The 25,750-nt window shown below is 38.5% G+C and overlaps 1 protein-coding gene and 1 long non-coding RNA gene across 6 annotated transcripts in view; one reads left to right on the top strand and one right to left on the bottom strand.

Moving 5' to 3' along the window:
* XPNPEP3 (X-prolyl aminopeptidase 3) overlaps window positions 1-25,750 on the bottom strand; it is a 75,867-nt gene that overhangs the window by 9,528 nt on the left and 40,589 nt on the right. For all 5 annotated transcript variants that reach the window (XM_078449420.2, XM_078449419.2, XM_078449421.2 and 2 more), the window contains 3 exons: window positions 12,369-12,431; window positions 10,957-11,070; window positions 4,410-4,495 (listed from right to left, as the gene is read on the bottom strand). In XM_078449420.2, the coding sequence (XP_078305546.1) occupies window positions 4,410-4,495; window positions 10,957-11,070; window positions 12,369-12,431 (263 nt within the window). The remainder of the gene's footprint in view (window positions 1-4,409; window positions 4,496-10,956; window positions 11,071-12,368; window positions 12,432-25,750) is intronic.
* LOC132693692 (uncharacterized) overlaps window positions 936-25,750 on the top strand; it is a 48,346-nt gene continuing 23,531 nt past the window's right edge. The window contains exon 1 of the long non-coding RNA XR_009616923.3: window positions 936-1,552. This is a non-coding gene — a long non-coding RNA (uncharacterized LOC132693692). The remainder of the gene's footprint in view (window positions 1,553-25,750) is intronic.

Here is a 25,750-nt window from a genome sequence, read left to right as displayed (position 1 = left end):
ATCTGAGCTGTACAAGTTGGACAAATGTCAATACAATCAAGGTGGTCAATAATGTAATTCACATCTATAAGTTGTGTTTCACCACACTTGGGAAGATTTTGGCCATTATTTCTTCAAAGGTTTTTTCTGATGCATTCGCTCTTCAATTTCTGGGGCTCTAATTAGATGTATGTTAGATGGCTTGAAAATATCTCATAGGTCTCTGAGGTTTTGTTCATTCTTCTACAGTTTATTTCTGTTCTTCAGACTGGATAATTTCTATTTCTCTTCAAGTTCACTTGACTTCTGCCTCCAATTGGACTGTAAAGTCCACCTAGTGAATTATCCATTTCAGCTACTGTACTTTTCGGCTTTAGAATTTATTTAGTTTTTGAAAAAAATCTTTTTATTGTAAACAGAACAGAGGCACAGAAAGCCAAACAAACCAAATATAAATACCTTAAGAAATTAGTGTAAGGTTGACCAGTCAGATAAAAGGTGGAACTTGGCCAACTGTCACAGAAGTCCCTTCTATGTGCCTCATAACTATTACAATTCTCCCAGCATGTAACCATTACTCTAACTTTTCCAGTTATCATTTCCTTGTAGTTTTTCATTTGCATGTACATGTTTATCATTTTTACTGATATAGTTTCTAGATCATAAAATTCACCCACTTTAAAAAGTTTACAGTTCCGTGGTTTTTAGCATTTTCACAAAGTTGTGCAGCCATCATCACTATCTAATTCCAGAGCATTTTCATGCCCCCTCCCGTCTTCTTGTATCCATTAACAGTCACTTTCCATTCCTTGTATTTAAAAAACTATTTTATAACCCAAATGTGCATCCCAGGATAATTATCTTCCTGCTTATTTAAAATAAATTTGATTTGTCTCTTGAATCTCTTTTAGTCAACAGGTTCCTTTCTCTTTTTTTTAATGTTTATTTATTTTTTGAGAGACAGAGGGAGACAGAGTGTGAGCAGGGGAGGGATAGAGAGAGAGGGAGTTACAGAATCCGAAGCAGGCTCCAAGCTCTGAGCTGCCAGCACAGAGTCCAATGTGGAGTTCAAACTCACAAACTGTGAAATCACGACCTGAGCCAAAGTTGGACGCTTAACCGACTGAGCCACACAGGCACCCCAACAGGTTCTTTTTTCTAGCCTTTTTTATTCCCTCGTAAATTATGTGTTAAAGAATCCAGGCTGTTTGAAATACAGGGTTTGTCACAGTCTGAATTTTGCTAATTGTATTCACAGAATGAATGCCTGTGTTTCTCCAAACTTCTTATGTTGAAGCCCTACCCATTAGTGTGGCTGTATTTGGAGATGAGGCCTCTAAAGGAAGTAACTAAGGTAACATGAAGTCATAAAAGCGGGGCCCTGCTCTGACAGAATTAGTGTTCTTATAAGAAGAGACACCACAGAGCTTGCTTTCTCTTACTTTCTCTCTTTGTGTAAAAGAGGTCATGTGAGCATACAGCAAGATGGCGGCTGCTTACAAGCCAGAAGAGGCCTCAGGAGGAAACCTACCTTGCTAGCACCTTGATCTTGGACTTCCCAGCTTTCAGAACTGTGAGAAACAAATTTTTGTGGTCTAAGCCACTAAGTCTGTTGTATTTTGTTACGGCAACTCGAGCTAACATACATATCCTCTCAGCGCAGTTCAACATATTCCTTTGTCTTTTTTATTTGTTACAAATTGGCAGTTGGACCCCAAGAATGAATCAGACTCAGGTTCAGTCTCTTTGGTAAGACTGGCTATATGTAGTACTTGGCAAAATCGTAGGAGGCACATAATATCTGATTATCTCTTTTTGTGATCTTAGCAGTCACTGATCCTTAGTACTTATATCTATACATTAATGGGTGTTGCAAAATGGTAATAATTTTAATTCTCTATTTTTCATTCACTTCATGTAATTTTTTAAATGTTTATATTTAAAAGAGAGAGCGTGGGGTGCCTGGGTGGCTCAGTCGGTTAAGTGTCCGACTTCGGCTCAGGTCATGATCTCACGGTCCGTGAGTTCGAGCCCCGCGTCGGGCTCTGTGCTGACAGCTCAGAGCCTGGAGCCCGTTTCAGATTCTGTGTCTCCCTCTCTCTCTGCCCCTCCCCTGTTCATGCTCTGTCTCTCTCTGTCTCAAAAATAAATAAATAAACGTTAAAAAAAAAATTAAAAAAATAAAAGAGCGCAAGCAGGGGAGGTGCAGAGAGAGAGAGGATCTGAAGCAGGTTCTGTGCTGACAGCAGCGAGCCTGATGCGAGGCTTGAATCACGAACCTTATGACCTGAGCTGAAGTAGGAAGCTTAACCGAGTCACCCAGGCGCCCCTGAGCGCATATTGATATTTCAATTAAAATTTGAGACCACAGAATTTTTATGTAACCTCTCTGTATTTCATTTGCCTTCTTTCTTCTGGGTTCTTGAGGACACAAGGAGGACAGAATTAAAATCATCTTTTACTCTTTTGTTTTATATTTCTTTGTTTTTTATTAACTTTGTATGAGATTAACCAAGATACTTTTTTTATTGCTTACTTTATGTGAAATTAATTTTCCTGAACTTCTGAATGAGGCAGAATTTAGGAAAGATTTTTTAGCCTCACAGAGCTTTTTCTTGTTTTGGTGCAGTGGTAAACAATATGGTAGCTTGCTTTCAATTCCTCTCCCACTCACTCCTTTCCCTTGTCCCTAACTTGCTCAATTTCGATTCTACTTCCAGCAGTTTCTCCTCAGTATGAGAAGGGAGCACAGCACCCTCAAACTTCCTTGGGCCTTTGGAGTGACAAATCTTTCCCATTTCAGTTTCTGTTCTCGAATTGGTCATCATCCTTTCCAGTGAACAGCTATTGGTTATTTGGGAGTTCCTTTGTTCTCAAGCACTTCGGACAGCTTCTTCCACTACTGTTGTTTCCTTCTTTTTCCTTCCACACAGATAGTGATACCAGCCAGGTCTTGTGGTTGTATAGAGTGTGTTCATAACTGTTTGTGCTTTTAGGCTGAAGTGATACCCTATCACCCAGTGTTTGGTTTTGCTACCTAGTTGCTCTACTGTTATTTGACAATTTGGAGAGACAGAAAAACTATGCTTTTGTTGCCATCTCCCCAGAATCCTTGGTTCTTATTTCTTAGTTTCTTATTTCTTACTGAAACTCTCAATCTGTTCACTCACTATATTTATATTTGTTCCTTTAACTCTTTGAACATATCTATAATAGCTGCTTTAAAGTTCTTGTCTGCTCATTGAAATTTTAGGGTTATTCAAGATCTGCTTTTATTGGCTGTATTTTTCTCAACTATGGTTATTTTGATTCTTTTCCTGATTCTTCTCATGTCTAGTGATTTTTTTTTAACGGATTACTGGAATTACTTTTGTAATCAGAAAATAAAAACTTCAAATTTATTTACTTTATTTTACTTTTAAATGTTTATTTTTGAGAGAGTATGAGCAGGGGAGAGGCGGGTGGGGGGGAGGGTGGACAGAGGATCTGAAACAGGCTCTGTGCTGACAGCAGTGAGCCCAATGCAGGGCTTGAACTCATGAACCATGAGATTATGACTGAGCCAAAGTTGGACACTCAATAGACTGAGCCACCCAGTCTATTTATTTAATTTTAAGTTAATTAATTAATTTTTTATTTTTTAAAAAACGTTTATTTAGGGGCTCCTGGGTGGCTCAGTCGGTTAAGTGTCTGACTTCAGGTCAGGTCTGATCTCACGGCTTGTGAATTTGAGCGCCACGTTGGGCTCTGTGCTGACAGCTTGGAGCCTGGAGCCTGCTTCAGATTCTGTGTCTCCCTCTCTCCCTGCCCCTCCCTCACTCTTTCTCTCAGTGATAGACATAAAAAAATTTTTTTAATGAAAAAAATGTTTATTTATATTGAGAGGGTGTGAGTGCAAGTGGGGGAGAGGCGGGGAGAGGCAGGGATAGACAGAGAGAAAGCGAGAATCTCAAGCAGGCTCTGCACTGTCAGCACAGAGCCCGACACAGGGCTTGATCTCATGAACTGTGAGACTGTGACCTGAGCCAAAATCAAGAGTCGGATGCTTAATCCACTGAGCCACTCAGGTGCCCCTTAATTTTTTTTTTAAAGATTCTGTTTTTAAGTAATCTCCACACCCAGTGTGGGGCTCAAACTTACAACACTGAGATCAAGAGTTGTATGTTCTACTGACTGAGCCAGGCAGGCACTCTTCAAATTTATTTTTTAAAAATGTGAATGTTAATTGGGTGTGTTAACTAGGTGTGTCTAGGTGTCTGATCCAGTGATATGATAAATATCATATCAGTCTTAGAAAGTCATCAGGTACTTTGCAAAGGCAGTTAACCTGAGCTAGAGGGGATGAGTATATTTCTTTAGTCCTTTATTCCTCATATACCCATATTCCAACTCATACTCCTAAGAAGCAGTGGGATCTGTAGATGTCCTACCTGCCATTGACAGGCCAGGTCCGGGTTATGTCACTCACATAGCAAGAAGACTCACAACCTCCATCCAGCAGCACCATTTCCCCATCCTGCAACAAAAGTGAGATATGTCAAAGTAGGTGACCTTATGATTGTCAGCTATTTCTTCTCATTTAAACTCTCTGTGCCTTTCACTTTATATATATATTTAAAAAGCTATATCTGTGTTCATTCTCACAAGAAACAGCATCTCAATTTTTCAAATGAATTCACATTGACTCAAGAAAGGTGCCACTGCATAGTAGTCCATAGGCTCTGGAACCACACTGCTTAGATCATCATAAATGTTACTACTATCATTATTAGTTTTACAAATCCTATGTAAGTTGGTATCCAGGGCCTTATTCAAATACAATTACCCTTAACCATTTAACTTTAGAATATCTCTTCCCCATTTGTTCCTCATCAAAGTACACGTGGGGAAAGAAAAAAAACTTTGGGTATCTTTACCTTACTTCTTGTCATGTTATATTGAAATTATTTATGTCCTTGAAGACAGGGAATATCTTATTCATACATAAATGAGCACACAACATGGTATGTAGTAGAATAATGGGCTGAATATTTATGTATGTACATATATATAATAGCAACTTTGAAGAATAGATGTGGTTTTTGTTTCTGGTAAAATGCCAGAATACATTTCTTGTTAGAAAACAACTAGATGCTGGATCGAAAATATATTTTATGAAAGGCTGGCATTACATAAGGCAAGAGATGTCCTAAAGACATTTTCTCTCTTGAAAAAAGACACCTTAGAACTGAAAGTAGAGTGGAAAGTAGTGATAAGGTAAGAGGTACAGTATATATAGAAAAGGAGATGTTGCCCTGAGGTCCTGCAGCAAAGTGGGGAAAATGAGCCGGACATTTTTGCATTAATCTAGGATGCTCATAGAGGATATAGGAGTTGCAGGGCACTAGGATCCACTTGACTTCTGGCAAAAGCATAATCAAACAACCTTTGGAAGAAATTTCCCCCAAATCTGGGCTGGCATGATTTCCAAAAAATAACATCAGGCAAATGTGAGCTCACAAGCCAAGGTTGTCAAGCACCTGACGTAGGTCACCATGCCTGAGAGTCAGCAGGAACAACAAATTTAGATCTTCCAAGACTTCAGATAAGGGAATGATTAGATATGGAAGGGCTATTATGAAAGCCTTAAAGGGATAAAGTACGGAATCACAAAGACGAATAAGCAACAAGAGACAACTGACGATAACTCTGATTTGAAAGGGACCAAAAGGAAATAAAAACAACTGCTGAAGTCAATCACCCAGGGGATGGCTGAAGAAGCAGATAAGACAACCAAAGGGGAAAAAAACTAGTTTCATGGAAGACAGACATACCGAAGGCTCTGAGAACATGACAGAGAGAGACAAGGCAAAAATAAACATGAAAGTTAGCTTACTGAGACCAGACAGAGGTCTAACATACATCTAACTGAGATCACGGAAGAAATGGATAGAGACAGCGTAGGAGAGACGGTATCTACACCAGGTTCTGAGGATTTCCACGAACGCACAGATTCCGGAGGAAGAAGGGACCATAATGACGATATGTAAAAATAAATCTGTTCTTAGACATACAAAAAACCAGAAACACCAAAGAAAAAGAAATCTTAAAAGGAGCCAGAGCAAAAAGAGAGACCCCATAGGAAATGACAATTATGTTTTGTTTGTTTGTTTGTTAACTTTTTTTTTAAATGTTTATTTATTTTTGAGGGAGAAACAGAGACAGCATGAGCAGGGGAGAGGCAGAGAGAGAAGGAGACACAGAATCTGAAAGAGGCTCCAGGCTCTGAACTGTCAGCACACAACCCGACATGGGGCTTGAACTCACAAACTGTGAGATCATGACCTGAGCCCAAGTCAGGTGCTTAGCCAACTGAGCCACCCAGGTGCCCCTGTTTGTTTGTTTTTAATCGGTAACACTGAAAGTCAGGAGAAAGGGGAATGATATACTACAGGTGATGACTGAAAAGGGAAGATAGTTTCTTTGGTACAGGCTTCATCAAGAATTGAGAATGAAATAAAGATATTTCAGCTAAACAAAACCAGAAAATTTTCTCAGCAACAGACCTTCATCTAAAGGATTTTCTTCAGGCTGAAGGAAGGTGATCCCGGGAGGGCCATCGAAGATGTGAGAAGGAAAGGTGAACACGCATGTAAATCGAAACAAACCTGCTTCTGATGGTTGGAGAGAGCTGTGGTGAGCATAGAGGCAGAACCACAGGGCAGCCCGCTCTCGGACTGCATTTCTGCCAGATGCTTACTACCAAGTCCACACCAGAGCTCTCCCAGAGGCCCCATAGTACCCTGCATTTCTTAAAGCTTGTTGAGGACCTTGCCCACTGACTTCACCAGAAAGGACCCTTGTAAACTTTCAGATAACCAAAGCCAAGACTATGACCTAGAAGCTCTCAACTTTTTTTTCTCTCAGGCCAATTTATCTAATAATGGCAATACTTTTCTGTCCCTGTACAGCGACACTGGTGCTTATTCTCCAGTTTTTCAGGAATGAACACTATACTGTTTAGGAACAGACACACTGGTGGTAAAACCAGGAAAACAAAATAAAATGGATTAAAACAAAAGTCAAGATGGTAGAAGACAGAAAGATGTACTTGATATTGCCCAGGGGACTAGTAATGTTCTTTTCATCCTAGATGGTAGACACATGGTTGTTTATTTGATAATTGTTTTTAAGCAGTACATGATATTTATTGTGTGTTTTTTAACGTTTATTTTGAGAGAGAGTGAGCAAGCAGGGGAGAGGCAGAGAGATAGTGAGAAAGAGCCCAAGTAGGCTCTGTACTAGTAGAGCCTTGACGTGGGGCTTGAACTCACAAACTGTGAGATCATGACTTGAGCTGAAACCAAGAGTCAGATACTTAACCGACTGAGCCACGCAGACACCCCTATTTATTGTTTTTAATATACATTTAACAACTTAGGCAAACCTTATGGAATAATGAAAGTGAAAAATCTATCCTTAAACACTTATAATAAGAAAAGAAGGATGAAAATTAATGAGTTCAGTATCTAATTTAAGAACAAGAAAAAAACAAGAGAATAAACACAAAAAGGAGAAGGGTGAAATTAATAAAGGCAAGGGGCCAGTGTAATGAAATAATAAACAAAGATAAAATAGCATTAATGATGAAAAGTTGGTTTTACAAGAGTAGCAAAACCGAACAAACCTCTTTTTTTAGTGAGATTTCCTTTTTTAGTCGAAGTTCTCGAGGTATAATGTACACGGTAAAATGCACAGATTTTTAAGTATATAGAGTTAGGTCAGTTTTGTCAAAACCCATGTAACCACTCCCTCAGGTGCCTTCCCAGTCAATATTCCATCCGAAGCAACCACTGATCTGATTTCTATCAATACAGAGTGGTTTTGCCTATTTCAGAACTTCATACAGACGGGATCATAGAGCGTCTAACTTTTGTGTCTGACTTATTCAGTCAGCACAATGCTTTGAGATCATTTATCTGTTGGTAGTACAGTGGTTTGTTCCTTTTCATTTTAAGAATACACCACATAGCAATTTCCTTACTTAATATCCTGGTAAGAGACGCCTGGTCTATCAGGAGCAAACTTGCTATAAACATTCATTCTTGTACAAGGCATTTTGTGGACCTACATTTCAATTTTTTTGGAAAAATACCTATAAATGGAATTGCTGCTGCATGTTTATGTTTTAAAGAAACTACTAAGATTTATTAGAAAAAAAGAGAAGAGGCAAAAATATATCAAGAATGTAAAAAGGTACATAACTGAAATTACAAAAGATTAAAAGGTAAGACAATACTATGAGTAATTTTAAAAACTTAGACATAATGGTAGAAAATTATAATCTACCAAACTGTCTTAGGCAAAATGAAGTATAAACTGATATAATCACTTCGGAAATGTCTGGCATTTTCTGCTAAAGTTACAAATATGCATACCTATGACCCATCAATTCCACTAATTAAGTGTCCTTAGACAAACTTGATGACTCATATACTAGGAATATGTACAAGAATGTTCACAGAATATTGTTCATAATGGTAAAAACCTGGAAATAATAGAAATGTCCACCTAATGGATATTTATCATATTAATAAATTAAAACAGAAAACTTTATAATATTTATTAATTCATTTAAAAATAACAATGAACCTATTACATGTTAAGATAAACAGCATTTTTAATGAAAAGTAACTATTTTTCTAAATAAAAATAGAAATGTAGCGTACATTTTTACAGATCTCTTTGTCTAGCAAAACAAAAAACAGCTAGAATCTCATATCTGCTTTTGCCTTCAATTTGGTATGATGTTGATGTCATAAAGCCTCTAGGGTCCATTTCTGTGCACTGAAGAGAACGAGAGTGAAAGAGACACATAATGTCTGGGTATTCTTATGAAAATATATTTAACCTCATGGAACACACTTTAACTGCTGTTCCACACTAGAACAAACCACAGTAGCATGCAACAACATACTGTTATACGAAAAAGATGCAGATACAATATTTGAAATTTATAAAGTTCAAACATGACCAAAACCAAACTACATTAAACTCTATTATTCATTAGTAGTAAAATAAAATGAAAAGCAAAGAATTGATGACCATCAAAATCAGGGTAGTGGCTATCCCATCAGGGAGGGAAGAAATTATCATTGGGAAGAACCACATGGTGGAAAAGCTTTTTAGGGGTGGAAGGCTAGTAATGTCCTGATTCAGGCTTTCACAAACTTTTTCTGTAAAGGGATAAATAGTAAATATTTTTTACTTTGTGGACCATACTGTTTCTGATGCAACTATTCAACTCTGCCACTGTGGGAAAGAAAGCAGGAATGGCTGTATTCCAACAAAACTTTATTCACAAAACAAAGTAGCAGGCTGGATTGGCCTAGAGAGGTGTAGCTTGCCAAGTATGGACAATGGTTACGTGGGTGTTCATTTTATAATTAATATTAAACTTTTCCTTTAAGTTTTAAGTACTTTACCGGTAGTTACATTTTGTAATAAGAAATGTTTGTTAAAAAATAAAACAGAAAGCTTTAGTATATTAATGAAATTGAATCGGTAGTTCAAAAAGTCTACAAAGGAAAATATCAGGCCCAAATAGGTCTACAGGGATATTCTACTCAATTTAAAAAAAAAACCACATTAAATCATTTCATAATATTAAAAACAACCTAACTCATTTGATATACTAATCAGAAAAAGACACTATGAGAAAAATAAGCCAATTTCATCCACGAACATAGATTATTATATCCCAAACAACACATCAGCAAGTTGAAAATAGCAGTGCTACAGATTAAAACAGAAAAAAAAATGCTTAATTCCACTGGTAATTAAGGTAATGGAAATTAAGACCACAACGAGATGCTGTTTTATACCAATCAGAATGGCAGAAGTTAAGAAGTCTGATAACATCAAAGGATAAGAGGATGTGGTAAACAGAATTACGCACCACCAGTAGGAGTATAAATAGGTACAAATACTTGGGAAAAAATTTGTATTATCACACTTATGAATAAGAAAAAAAGTTCCCCAAAACTACATATAGCAGTATATAATTTTTATATAGTTCACAAACAAGTAGAACTAACTAATATTGTTTGGGAAATCATGCATGTGTGATACAACTACATAAAAAACATCAAGGGAATGATGAACAAAAATTTAGGGTACCAATTAGTTACCTCTGGGAGGGAGGCATTAGGATAGCAGAGCATAAAGATACATACAGTATTGGTAATGTTCTAGCTCTTGAGCTGAGTGATTGGTTCATGGGTATTCATTTAAAAAATATGCTGTATACTTTACATGTATGCTATATTTATTCTTTTGAAATTACTGAAAATTAAAATAGATAATTGAAAGTGGACTTAATAAAGGTATATACAATCTTTACTTGTATAGTCACTTGGGGAGAAAACCATAAAAGGTAAGTTCCCTCATAGCTAATAAGGTACTCTTAAGGGGCGCCTGGGTGGCGCAGTCGGTTAAGCGTCCGACTTCAGCCAGGTCACGATCTCGCGGTCTGTGAGTTCGAGCCCCGCGTCAGGCTCTGGGCTGATGGCTCGGAGCCTGGAGCCTGTTTCCGATTCTGTGTCTCCCTCTCTCTCTGACCCTCCCCCGTTCATGCTCTGTCTCTCTCTGTCCCAAAAAAAAAAAAAAAAAAAAAAAAAAAAGTTGAAAAAAAAAATAAAAATAAGGTACTCTTAAAATCTGCTCCCAAAATATGCTTGGTCCACTGTTGCCACAAGTCCTTTCAGAAGGAGATGAGCAAAAGCTTTAGAGTAGAATTCTTGGCTCTGCCCTAATGAGTTGCCTAATTTTTTAAGTTTATTTTCCACATCTATTAAACAGGTATGTCAATAGTTGCTCCTATCTCAAAGTACTAACATGAGGATCAAATGAGATAATGTCTGTAAAATCATTTTATAAACAATAAAGTGGTTTGTAAGTGGCACCATAGGAAGCGGCACTGAATGGCATTTCATGTACCTTGATGAGCTGATTATTCTTCACATAGTGCAAAGTGTTGGACCGATTACCTCCAGCGACCACAGGCGGGTAGGCTAAGATGTCCGCACCGCGGGCCCGGCATTCAAATTCGAACTGAAAAACAAGAGCCAAGCATGACGACAAGTATGACTGAAGACAGGATTTCCTCCGGGCTGTGCCAGCCAGGGCTCTCCTTGACAGTCCGTCCCTCCATTCAAGTACTTCTCTGTCATTTCTGGAAAATGAGTTATCAAATGTAACCAGACTTCTTATGCTTCCATTTCAGTCTATTTTTTTATTCCCCGCTCCAATCCTGTTATTTGACCCTATTATTATGTCTGCTTGGTTCCTCTGAGTGCTCCAAATTTCCTAAGATTTTCAAATTAAGTCCAGAAGAGAACACAGAAAACTTACAATCAAGGTTGAGTACAGAGATACAGTCAAGTAAAGTTTCTATCTTTTATTCTTTTTTTTAAATGTTGATTTTTGAGAGAGAGAGAGAGAGAGAGAGAGAGAGCGAGCGCGCACAAGTGGGTGAGGGGCAGAGAAGAAGACACAGAACCTGAAGAAGGCTCCAGGCTCTGAGCTGTCAGCAGAGCCCGACGCGGAATTTGAACTCACGAGCTGTGAGATCATGACCACAGCCAAAGTTGGACGCTTAACCAACTGAGCCATCCAGGTGCCCCACTATTTTTTATTCTTATTTAGATAAACACTGGAATACGGCTTGCATTAACAACACTTCTGCATTACTAATTTCAACTTTTCAAATAGCTACCAACCTACATGTGCTGGAAAAGTGACAAAGGATGCCTGGCAAATGGTCAATTCTACCAATTTCACTTTGTCCTAGGATGGAGCATGCCCATCCATGGAGCTGTCTCCAATACTACTCAGATTCTCCTCCTGTGAGAGGAGACACAATCGTGTCTTTGCTTCTTCATGTGTTCTACTTTGCAATTTTCTTCATTTAATTGTAGCTCTGAGTATTTTAGACACATCTAATACATTATCAGTGACGTTTAAGAACCAAATCCTCTCCACTGATATCCCGGTCACTCCCATGAAAGTCAACTAGAAGCCATCTGCTAATGAACTACTTAATATTTTTGCCTCCAACAAAACCTTCCCAATCTTTATTTTTTTTAATGTTTTATTTTTTATTTTTTATATTTGAGAGAGAGAGACGGAGAGACAGAGAGACAGAGAGCGAGGAGGGGAGGGGCAGAGAGACAGAGACAGAATCCGAAGCAGTCTCCAAGCTTCAAGCTGTCAGCACAGAGCCTGACGCAGGGCATGAACGCAGGGCTGGAACTCACGAACTGTGAGATCACGACCTGAGATGAAGTCGGACGCTTAACCGACTGTACCACCCAGGCACCCCAAAACCTTCCCAATCTTTTAAAGCTCACCTTAGCATAGAGAAAGCCTTCCTCCACAGGAGCTTTGCTGGCGAACATGGTCTCTATGAAAGCCTGCAGACAGAACGGAGAATGAAAAGAACAGTCTCATTTTAACTGTTGCTTACTCATTCAAAATACTGGAGCTCAGGTGAAAAGCACCCTTCTCCCCAATTTTGTTGACCTGAAGTTGTGACTTTGTGAGCATGATAATATAGATTTCTAAGAGGAAACTATTGCTTTTAAGACTATGCGACTGATGACAGATTTAGTGGAAGGGCACCCGACTATCACACTCAGAATATACGCTGTATGCTACAATAAGGGACACGGGAACACATTTTGCCATTTCTGTAACAAAACAGCCCAGAAATATATGAAATAATGGATTGAATGGTCCAGTCTATAGCAAGGTTTCTCAACCTCTGCACTATTGCTGACATTCTGGACTAGATAACTGTATGTTGGGAGGTGGGGGGATTGTCCTGTTCAATGTAGGATGCCAGCAGCACTCCCCAACTGCGACAATAAGGTATTGCCAAATATCCCCTGAGGGACAAAACTGCCCCAAGTTCAGAGTCACATATAGTATAAGTACTTAAATTATTTCTCTGTAGTAGCCACAGTGCATGTGTGTGTTTTCTACTTTTATAAATATATATGCTTAAAATTCACCACTATACCCCATGCCAAAAAAGATTTAGATTAGCTTACACGGATACCGGATACACAAAATACAACAAGATAGCATAAATTCATGGTAGAGTTAAAAAAAAAAAAAGCAAGCCTTAAGGGGAATGGAGCTCAACAAAATAGTAATGTATACTATAATGACCTTCCTGATGACAATAGCAATTGTGGATAGACCACAAATATAACTGAGTTTTCTAGCAGCCAGTGTGAAAAAGGAAAACATCAGCTCAATTTCCCATGCCTGTGGGATAAAAACAAATCAGATGCACAGGGATAGGGCTGTATGATACCATAACCAGAAACGAATTTCTCTGGAGTTGCTATGTTCTAAGAGTGAAGGCAACGTGGGAAGGAATGTTTTTAATAACATTTCTCTAAATACAAGGCAATGACCTCACCATAGAAGAGCCCAATGGAGGATAAGTGAGAGGGATGATAATGGAAACAGCTTCAGGGCTTGCTCCTTTTCTCATTCTGATCTTCTCTCAAAAGTTTCATCCTTAGGCCTTTCTGATCACCCTGCCTAACTGAGCACTGGCACTTTATCCCTTCCACTGCTTCATTTTTCTCGAGAGCATTGAATTCCAGCTGACCATACAGCATGTTTGTTTCTTGTCTTTCAACTGGAGTGTACACTGAGGACAGCGACACACGGCAAGTCTGTGTTGCTCACCACTGTGTCTTTAGAACCTAGAACAGTACCTGGCACCATAGCAAATACTCCATAAATATCTGCTGAATGAATTAATTAAATTTAAAGTATACTTATTTACGTACATACAAATGCAAATGCTGATGAATAAATTGTTGGCACTACATTTTTACCACGAAGCTAAAACAAAACAAGAGAAGAGTATGGGATCTCTAGTGAGGCTCATTCACTTAAAAGAGGGATTTGTCTTTTTTTTTTTTTTTTTTAATGTTTATTTTAGAGAGAGAGAGAGACAGAGTGCGAGCAGGGGGAGGGCAGATAGACACAGAATCTGGAGCAGGCTCCAGGCTCTGAGCTGTGGAACAGAGCCCGATGAGGCGTTCGAACTCACAGACTGCGAGATCATGACTTGGGCTAATGACGGACGCTTAACCGACCGAGCCACCCAGGCGCCCTTGTCTTTTTGTTTTTTGGCTCTAACCAGCACCCTTTGTCTTTTTATTAATTTCCTTTCAAACCTTTACTGAAAGGCACGCATGTAAGCATGTGTGCCTGTGCACACATATATACACACACACACCCTTTTGTCTATGCATTCATCCATTGATGGACATATGGGTTGTTTGCATCTTTTGGCTACTGTGAATACCGCTTCTGTGAACATTTGCATACAAGTATTTGTTTGAGTACCTGTTTTTAATTCTTCTGGTCATACACCTAGGAGTAGAATTGCTAGGGCACATGTTAATTCTGTTTAAGTTTTTCAGAAACCTCCAAGTTATTTTCCACAGTGGCTGAAACATTTCACAATCCCACTGGTAATGTAAAAATGTTCCAAATTTTCACATCTTTACCAAAATTTGTTTTTTTTTCCTGTGTGTGTTTTACTTTTATTTATTTATTTTTTAAGTTTTTATTTTCATCACCGCGTACTCATCACAAATGCACTCCTTAATCACCTATTTCACCCTCTCCTCCTACCCACCTTCCCTCTGGTAAACCCTCAGTTTGTTCTCTACAGTTAAAAGTCTCTTTCTTGGTTTGTCTCTCTTTTTTATCTCCCTTTTGCTCATTTGTTTCATTTCTTAAATTTCACATGAGTGAAATTACATAGTATCTACCTTTCTCCAACTGACTTGCTTTGCTTAGCATTATACTCTCTAGTTCCATCCATGCCTTTGCAAATGGCAAGATTTCATCCTTTTTTTTTATGGCTGAGTAACATTCCATCGTGTATGTGTGTGTGTATACACACATTATACATATATATACATACTACTCTTCTTTATTCACCAATCAGTAGACACTTGGGACTGCTTCCATATCTTGTCTACTGTAAATAATGTGCCTGTAAACATAGGGGTGCACATATCCCTTTGAATTAGTGTTTCTGTATTCTTTGGGTAAATATCCAGGAGTGCAATTGCTGCATCATAGAGTGGTTCTATTTTTAACTTTTTGAGGAACCTCCATACAGTTTTCCAGAGTGGCTGCACCAGTTTGCATTCCTACCAAGAGTGCAAGAGGGTTCCTTTTCTCCACATCCTTGCCAACACCTGTTTTGTGTTTTTGATTTTAGCCATTCTGACAGATGTGAGGTGATATATCATTGTAATTTGAATTTCATTTCCCTGATGATAAGCAATGATGAGCATTTTTAAAAAATTGGTTAATTTTTTAAAAGTTTATTTATTTGAGAGAGAGACCGTGTGTGCGCACAATCAGGGGAGAGAGATGGGGGAGACAGAAAGAATCCCAAGCAGGCTCCATGCTATCAGCAGAGATCTCTGTACCATGAGATCATGACCTGAGCTGAATCTTAACCAACTGAGTCACCCAGGCACTCCTGATGAGCATCTTTTCATGTGTCTTTTGGCCATTTGGATGTCTTCCTTGCAGAAATGTCTGTTCATGTCTTCTGCCCATTTAAAAAAAATGTTTTTATTTATTTATTTTGAGAGAGAGAGATTGAGAGAGGGAGAGAGACAGAGGGAGACAGAGAATCCCAAGCAGGCTCTGATATGGATCTTGAACCCACAAACTGTGAGATCATGACCTGAGTTGAAATCAAGAGTCAGACACTTAATGGACTGAGCCACCCAGGCACCACTTTCTGTCCATTTTTAAGTGGATTATTTGGGGTTTTTTGGGAGAGGGGCTCAGTTTTATAAGTTCTTTATATATTTTGGATACTAACTCTTTATTGGGTATGTCACTTGCAAATATCTTTCCCCATTCTGTAGGTTGCTTTTAGTTCTGTTGATTGTTTCTTTCACTGTGCAGAAGTTTTTTTATTTTGATGTAGTCCCAACAGTTTATTTTTGCTTTTGTTTCCCTTGCCTCAGGGGTCCTATCTAGAAAAAAGTTGTGATGGCCAGTCAGAGAAATTACTGCCTGTGCTCTCTTCAAGGATTTTCATGACTGTAGGTCTTTATTGAGTTTACTTTTGTGTATGGTATAAGTGGTCTAGCTTCATTTTTTGCATGTTGCTGTCTAGTTTTCTCAGCACAATCTTATCGAAGAGGCTGTCTTTTCCCCACTGGATATTCTTTCTTGCTTTGTCAAAATTAATTGGCCATTTAATTATGGGTTTATTTCTAGGCCACCTATTGTGTTCCACTGATCTATGAGTCTATTTTTGTGCTGGTACCATACTGTTTTGATCACTATAGCTTTGAAATAATTTGAAGTCCAGAACTGTGATGTCTCCAGTTGTTTTTCTTTTGCAAGACTGCTTTGGCTATTCAGGGTCTTTTGTTGTTCCACACAAATTTTAGGATTGTTTGTTCTGTGAAAAAATGCTGTTGGTATTGTGACAGGAATTGCATTAAATATGGAGACTGCTTTGCGTAGTACAGACATTTTAACAATAGTTGTTCTTCCAACCCATGAGCATAGAATGTCTTTCCATTTTTTTGTACTGTCTTTAATTTCTTTTATTAGTGTTTTACAGTTTTCAGAGTACAGGTCTCTCACTCTTTGATTAGGTTTCCTGGGTATCTTATTATTTTTGGTGCAATTGTTTTTTTTTTACTTTTAAAAAATGCTTATTTATTTTTGGGGGGGGGGGAGAGAGAGTGTGAGCGGGGCAGGGGCAGAGAGCTGCGACACAGAATGCGAGCTGTCAGCACAGAGCCCAATGCAGGGCTTGAACTCATGAACTGTGAGATCATGATCTGAGCTTAAGCACCCAGGTGCCCCTTTTTGGTGCAACTGTAAATGGGATTTTTTCGTTTACTTCTTTCCTTCCTTCCGAGACATTTTGAGAGACACAAAGATAGTGCGAGTAGGGGAGAGGCAGAGGGAGAGGAGAGAGAATCCCAAGCAGGCTCTGCACTGCCACTGCAGACCCTGATGCGAGGCTCAAATCCACAAAGCTGCGAGATCACCATCTGAGCCAAAACCAAGAGTCAGACACTTAACCGACTGATACACCCAGGCACTCCAATGGGACTGTTTCTTTTCCTTTTCCTTCCTCCTTCCTTCCTTCCTTCCTTCCTTCCTTCCTTCCTTCCTTCCTTCCTTCCTTCCTTCCTTCCTTCCTTCCTGTTTATATTTGTGAGAGAGGGAGATACAGAATCCGAAGCAGGGTCCAGGCTCCGAGCCGTCAGCACAGAGCCGGACGCGGGGCTCCAACTCACGAGCTGCGAGATCATGACCTGAGCCGAAGTTGGAGGCCCAACCGACTGAGCCACCCAGGTGCCCCAATGGGACTGGTTTCTTAATTTCTCTTTCTGCTACTTCCTTATTGGTGTATGGAAATGCAACAGATTTCTGTACATTGATTTTGTATCCTGCGACTTTACTAAATTCATTTATTGGTTCTAGCAGTTTTTTGCTGGGGTCTTTTGAGTTTTCTAACTATATATCATGTCACCTCCAAATAATGAAAGTTTTATGTCTTCCTTACTGATTGGGATGCCTTTATTTCTTTTTGTTGTCTGATTGCTGTGGCTAGAGCTTTGAATATAAGTGGTGAGAGGGGACATCTTTGTCTTGTTCCTGACCTTCGCTGAAAGGCTCTATTTTTTCACATTGAGAATGATGTTAGCTGTTAGTTTTTCACATGTAGCCTTTATTATGTTGAGGTATGTTTCTTTTAAATCTACTTTGTTGAAGATTTTTATCATGAATGGATGTTGTACTTTGTCAAATGCTTTTTCTGCATCTATTGAAATTATCCTACAGTTCTTGTCCTTTCTTTTATTGATATGCAAATTGATTGATATGCAAATATTGGAACCCATGAAACCCAGGAATAAATCCCACTTGATCTTGGTGAATGCTTTTTTTAATGTATTGCTGGATTAGGTTTGCTGGTACTTTGTTGAGGATATTTGCACCCATGCTCATCAGAGCTCTCTTTTTTTGTGGTGTCTTTTTCCGATTTTGGTATCAGGGTAATGCTGGCCTCATAGAATGAATCTGGAAGTTTTCCTTCCTCTTTTATTTTCTGGAATAATCTGCGAAGGATAGGCATTAACTCTTTTTTAAATGTTTGGCAGAATTTGCCTATGAAGTCATCTGGTCCTGAACTTTTGTTTGTTGGGAGTTTTTGATTACTGATTCAATGTCTTTGCTGGTAATCAGTCTGTTTAAAGTTTCTATTTCGTCACATTTCAGTTTGGGTAGATTATATGTTTCTAGGAATTTACCCATTTCTTCTAGGTTGTCCAATTTGTTGGCATACCGTTTTTCATAATATTCTCTTATAAATGTTTGTATTTCTCTGGTGTTTGTTATTTCTCCTCTCTCATTTGTGATTTCATCTGAGTCCTTTCTCTTTTTCTTGAAGAGGCTGGCTAGAGGTTTATCAATTTTATTGATTTTTTTCAAAGAACCAGTTCCTGGTTTCATTGATCTGTTCTGTTGTGTTTTGTTTTGTTTTGTTTTGTAGTTTCTATATCATTTATTTCTGCTCTAGTTTTTAGGTGAAAGGTTATGTTGTTTATTTGAGATTTTACTTGCTTCTTGAGGTAGGCCTGCATTGCTAAAAACTTCCTTCTTAGGACTGCTTTTGCTATATCCAAAAGGTTTTGAAATGTTGTGTTTTCATTTTCATTTGTTTCCATGTACTTTTTTATTTCTTCTTTTATTTCCTGGTTGACTCATTCATTGTTTAGTAGCATGTTATTTAAGCTCTATGCATATGTGGTCTTTTCATATTTTTTCTGGTGGTTGACTTATAGTTTCATAGCATTATAATCAGAAAATATGCATGGTATGACTTCGATCTTTTAGAATTTGTTGAGGCTTGTTTTGTGGTCTAATATGTGATCTATTCTGGAGAATATTCCACATGCACTTGAAAAGAATGTGTATCCTGCTATTTTAGGATAGAATGTCTGAATATATCTGTTAAATCCATCTGGTCCGGTATGTCATTCAAAGCCACTGTTTCCTTGTTGATTTTCTAATTAGATGATCTATCCATGGATGTAAGTGGGTGTTAAAGTCCTCTTATTGTATTATTATCCATTAGTTCTTTTTTTGTTTGTTATTAACTGTTTTATGTATTTGGGTGCTCCATGTTGAGTGCATAAATATTTATAATTGTTATATCTTCTTGTTGGATTGTCCACTTTATTATTATATAGTCCTTTGTCTCGTTACAGTCTTTGTTTTAAAGTCCATTTTGTCTGATACAAGTATTGCTACTCTAGCTTTCTTTTTACATCCATTTGTATGACAACTGTTTCTCCATTCCCTCACTTTCAATCTGCAGGTGTCTTTAGGTCTAAAATGAGTCTTCAGTAGGCAATATATAGATGAGTCTTGTTTTTTAATTCATTCTGTCACCCTATGTCTTTTTTTTTTTTAGTGTTTATTTTTTTTTAAGTTTATTTATTTTAGAGAGACAGAGATAGCGGGAGTAGGGGAGGAACAGAGAGAGAAGGAAAGAATCCCAAGCAGGCTCTGCACTGTGAGTGCAGAGTCCAACCAGGGCTTGATCCCACGAACTGAACCATGAAATCATGACTTGAGGTGAAATCAGGAGTCAGCTGCTTAACCAACTGAGCCACCCAGGCGCCCCATCTCCCCAATTTTTTTTGGTAAGATTTTAAGTAATCTGCACATTCAATGAGGGGCTTAAACTGACAACCCCGAGATCAAGAGGCACATGCTCCACCAACTAAGCCAGCCAGGCATCCTCACCCTATGTCTTCTGATTGGAGCATTTAGTCCATTTACATTCAAAGTAATTATTGGTAGATACATATTTACGGACATCTTATTTGTGGTTGTTTCTTAAAATTTTTTTCTGATCCTTTCTTGTCTTTCTCTCTTTCATGGTTTGCTGGTTTTCTTTAGTGATATATTTGGATTTCTTTCTCTTTATTCTTTGCATAGTTATTAGTGGTTTCTGACTTGTGGTTACCATTAGGTTTGTATATAACCTCTTCTGCATACAGCAGTCTATATAAGTTGATGGGCATTTAAGTTTGAACCCATTATTTACTCCTGTCCTCCCCATGTCTTTGGTACATGGTGTCATATTTGACATCCTTTTATTTTGTGAGTTCCTTGACTGATTTTTTTTTTGACAGAAATATTCATTTTTACTGCTTTTGTGTTTCCTACCTTCATACTGTCATTTTTTCCCTCACTCAATTCTCCTTTAATATTTCTTATAGGACTGGTTTAGTCGTCATGAACTCCTTTAGTTTTTGTTTCTGAAACTCTTTATCTCTCCTCTGTTCTGAAGATAGCCTTGCTGCATATTCTTGGCTGCAGGTTTTTTCCATTCAGCACTTTGAATATATCATGCTATTCCTTTCTTGCTTGGAAAGCTTCACCTGAAAAAATCTGCTGATAGCCTTATGGGATTTCCTTTGTATGTAACTGTATTCTTTTATCTTGCTGCTTTTATTTATTTATATTTACATTTTATTTTATAGAGAGAGCGAGAGAGCGAGAGTATGGGGGACAGGGACAGAGGGAGACAGAATCTCAGGTAGGCTCCATGCTGGCTGTGGAGTCAGATGCTGTCCTTGATCCCACAACCCTGGGATCATGAACTGAGCTGAAATCAAGAGTCGGTTGCTCAACCAACTGAGCTACCCAGGTGTCCCTATTTTGCTGCTTTTAATATTTTTTCTTTATCACTATGTTTGGCTTTATGTATGTATGTATGTACATGTTTATTTATTTATTTGAGCAATCTCTACAACCCAATGTGGGGCTCAAATTCATGACCCCTGAGATCAAGAGCTACATGCTCTACTGACTGAACCAGCTAGGCACCCCTATATTTTGCCATTTTAATTACAATATGTTTTGGTGTGGATCTGCTTCTGTTGATTTTTTGGGGGGGGTTCTCTGTGCCTCCTGGATCTGCATATCTCTTTCCTTCCCCAGATTAGGTAAGTCTTTAGCTATTATTTCTTCAAATAAATGCTCTGCCCCCTTTTCTCTCTGTTCTTCTTCTGGGACTCCTATAATATAAATGTTATTATGTTTGATGGAGTCACTGAATTCCCTAAGTCTATTCTCATTTTGCATAATTCTTTTCTCTCTCTTTTGTTCAGCTTGATTACTTTCTATTACTCTGTCTTCTAGGTCATTACATTGTTTCTCTGCTTCTTCCAGCCTGCTGGAAGAAGGGCCCTTTATCTCTGCTACGTTATTCCTTATCTCTGTGTTATGATCTCTCTGATGCCCTCCACTATTTCTCAAGTTCGTTGAGTAGCCTTATAATCATTGCTTTAAATTCTCCATTGGCAAGTACTTATGCATGTTTTGCATAGCTCTCCAGCCATGACCCTGTCCTGTTCAATTGGGACAAATCTCATCTTTTCATTTTGTCTAAGTCTGTGCTTGTTTAGGAGAGTCAGCTACATCTCCTGTTCTTAAGGGCAATGGCTTTATGAAGAAGAGGTCCTGCAGTGCCCTGCAATGTAGTGTCCTCTGTCTCCAGGGCCTGGTGCTTCGGGGAGTGTCTCCAACATGTGCTGCTATGTCCTGGCTGCTTTATCCTTCAGGCCACTTGTCTGCGGGGGCTCTCTTTGCCTGTTGTGGGCAGTGTCTGGTCCCTGGCCTGAATGTGGTGCATTTCAACTAAGTGTTCTCTGGTCTGCTTGCAAAGAGACCTGTTGCTCCCACCTTTGGAACCAAGGCCTTGCAAAACTCCCGGGCTGGGAAATGTGTTGGCAGGGGTTCAGGCTGGTCTTCTGGGATGGGAGTGGGACCCAATGACCCGGGACTGAGGAAAGTGTGACTGGGAAGAGCAGTTCCACTGGAGTGGAAAAGGGGGGATTGGTGTAAGCAGTTTAGGTAGCAAGTGTTGACACTGCTGGTTCTCAGTAGTGGCCCTGTGCTTATGCTGAGGGGTCGGGGAGGGAAATGGAGCCTGACAGTTCCTTTGTTCTTAGAGGGATCTCTCCATGATTGCTGCTTCACTGGGATACACTCTGAGGTGAACAACTAACCCTCTACAGTCTGTGCCTCAGGTGCTCTTCAAATAGCGGTTTCCACACTGTTTGTCCACAGGCTGTTTGCTCTGCCTTTTCTCCAAGAACGGCCCCAATGTCCTTTGAACTCTCTCAGAGCCAAGCATGCTGACCTTTCAAACTTCAGGCTTTAAGCCCTGCTGGTTGCAAGAACTCACAAAATTTGTGCCCTGTCACTTTCCAAGCCAATTGCTATGGGGATCTGTTATCCCTGAGTGCTCTCCTGTGTGCTAGTTTGTTCTAGCCCTTCCCTGGGATCGTGGCTCCCTCCCCACCGCAGGGGCTGCATTCTGTTTCTCTCCCAAGCGGTGTCTCTGCACTTCCTACCTTCTTCGATGTGGCCTCTTCCCCACCTTTAGTTGTAGAGTTTGTTCTGCCAGTCTTCAGATCAATTTCTGGGGTATATAGGATGGTTTGACAGTTATCTAGTTGTATTTGTGGGATGAAGAGAGCCTAGGGATTCTCCTATTCCACTGCCATCTTCCCTTCCTATGTGCTTTGTTTTTAAATTATAGCCATTTTACCAGGTATGAAGTGGTATCTCATTTTGGTTTTGATTTGCATTTCCCCAATAGCTAATGATATTAAGCATCTCTTTATGTCCTTATTGGCCATTTGTATATCTTCTTTGGAGAAATGCCCATTTAAGTCCTCTGCCTATTTTTTAACTGGGTTATCTTTTTGTTTTTGAGTTGCAAGTGCTCTTTACATATTCTGGATACTGGACCTTTATCAGATATATGGATTGCAAACATTTTATCCTATTCTATAGGTTGTCTTTTCACTTTTTGGATAATGTCCTTTGATTGATGCATAGAAGTTTATAATTTTGATGAAGTCCAATTTATTTCTCTTGTGTTGCTTATTTTGGTGTCATATCTAAGAATTCATTGCCAAATTCAAGGTCATAAATGTTTGTTTCTGCTAAGAATTTTATAGTTGTAGCTCTTAAGTTTAGGTCTTTGATCCATTTTGAGTTAATTTTTGTATATGGTGTGAGGTAGGGATCCTACATCATTCTCTTGCATGTGGATATCCATTTGTTCCAGCATACCTGAATTATTTTTTATTAAATATATGGTTAAAGCATTATTTTTAAAAGAAAAAGAAAGATTCTGATAAAGAGGATGAAAATCCAATTATGAACTTGGGTGACTGCCAAACCATTCTTGGTTTGAATTAGCACTGGCTTTGAAATCTGTGGAATCAGGAAATGATAGAACCTGAACCTTAGCAGGTAGCAAAAATGGACTAGAAGAGAAGTGCACATCAATGGCAGTTCTGCTAAAAACTCAGTGTTTTTTTGTTTGTTTGTTTGTTTGTTTGTTTGCTGCTTTGTATCAGCTGAAAGCAAGCTCAGAATCTCCTTCACAAGAATTCCACCTTTGGCCAATAGGTGGTGCTCCGACCAAAGGAACCCAAGCCACTTTATTTTTTGATAAATCAGCTTGTGAGAGACATTCACTACAACTAATTCAAGTAGGGCAAACTGACGAAGCAGGACAAAAGATAGTGAAAGGGGTTATTCAGTGAAGGAAATGAGCCATTTTTCAGATTTAGATGCAGCAACCTGATGAATTCTTTTTAAAAATGAATCCTGAGAATTTTAGATCAAGGAGCAGTATCTTTGGCTTTAAGCACTGCTGAGGAGAGGAAAATGTTAGGGCTTACTGTGGATCACATGACAATCCCTAGTTTACTAGAATGGATTAAGGGATGTGTCCAACATAGAAGGGATATTGCCCTGACTCTCCCTTGTTATATATATGGTCAGTACCTCCTGAAGCTGCATCAGATAGTCAGTGCTATCTGATGAAGGAAATGAACACCCTTATGGGATGCCCCTTACTTGGTTATGACTGACACTGTAATAAGGGATTTCATATATGACTTTGTTGTTGGAACCCAGGAGGATATAAAAAGACAGTTTCAGATCTTTAATCTCAACTTCCTCCTATGGATAATAAAAAGATAATAATGAATTGAGGACTTTACAAGGGAAATAAAATCCAGTAAGAGGACATGCAAAAGAATAAAAAGTTGAACCATTGTCTTTTTGTTGTTGAGTTATAAGAGTTCTTTATATATTCTGGATATTAGAGTCTTATCAGATACAGATTTGCAAATATTTCTCCTGTTCATAAGTTATCTTTTTATTCTTTTCATGATGTCCTTTGATGCACAAAAGTTTTCAACTTTGATGAAGCCCAATTTGTCCATTTTTTTGTTGTGTTACTACTGCTTTTGGTGTCATATTTAAGAATCCATTGCCAAATCCAGGGTCATGAAGATTTACCCATATGATTCTCTTAAGAAACACATACAAAAATTAACTAAAAAATTGGCAAGGACTAAAATGTAAGAGCTAAAATTATAAAACTCATAGAGAAATACATAGGGGAAAAGTTTCACGATGTTGGATTTGGCAATAATGTTTTGGATAGGACACCAAAAGTATAGGCAACACAAGAAAAAAGAGATAGATGTTGTATGATTCTACTTATATGAGGTACTCAGAATAGACAAGTTCATAGTAGGGTAGAGCTTATCAGGGGATGGTGAAAGGGGAAATGGGGAGTTATTGAAAAGGGAAACTCTAATGGTTAGAATTTCTATCTGGGATGATGAAAAAGTTCTGGAAACAGATAATGATGCTGGTTGTACAACAATGTGAATGTACTCAATGCCACTGAGTTGTACACTTAAAAATGGCTAAAATAGGAAATTTTATGTCATATAAATTTTACAACAAAAATAGCAAATCAAAAAAAATAAGAGAGGGGGCAATAATTCAGATCCTAAAATAATTCAGTTTTTTATGATTAATTAAAAATGATATATGGCACAAAAACAGACACTTAGATCAATGGAACAGAACAGAAAACCCAGAAATGGATCCACAAACAAACGGCCGACTAATCTTTGACAAAGCAGGAAAGAATATCCAATGGAATAAATGGTGCAAATGGTGCTGGGAAAACTGGACAGTGACATGCAGAAGAATGAACCTGGACCACTTTCTTATACCATACACAAAAATAAACTCAAAATGGATGAAAGACCTAAATGTAAGACAGGAAGCCATCAAAGTCCTAGAGGAGAAAGCAGGCAAAAACCTCTTTGACCTTGGCCACAGCAACTTCTTACTCAACACGTCTCTGGCTGCAAGGAAACAAAAGCAAAAATGAACTACTGGGACCTCATCAAAATAAAATCTTCTGCACAGCAAAGGAAACAATCAGCAAAACTAAAAGGCAACTGATGGAACGGGAGAAAATATTTGCAAATGACATATCAGATAAAGGGTTAGTATCCAAAATCTATAAGGAACTTATCAAACTCAACACCCAAAACCCAAATAATCCAGTGAAGACATGGGCAAAAGACATGAATAGACACTTCTCCAAAGAAGACATCCAGATGGCCAGCCGACACATGTAAAAATGCTCAACATCACTCATCATCAGGGAAATACAAATCAATACCACAATGAGATACCACCTCTCACCTGTCAGAATGGCTAACATTAACAACTCAGGCAACAACATTGTTCATTGTTGCACTATATGCTAACTAACTTGGATGTAAATTTAAAAATA

Source organism: Panthera onca, chromosome B4 (assembly GCF_046562875.1).
Source record: "Panthera onca isolate mPanOnc1 chromosome B4, mPanOnc1 haplotype 2, whole genome shotgun sequence".
Taxonomy (NCBI): Eukaryota; Metazoa; Chordata; class Mammalia; order Carnivora; family Felidae; genus Panthera; species Panthera onca.
This window is presented reverse-complemented; position numbering and strand designations above follow the sequence as displayed.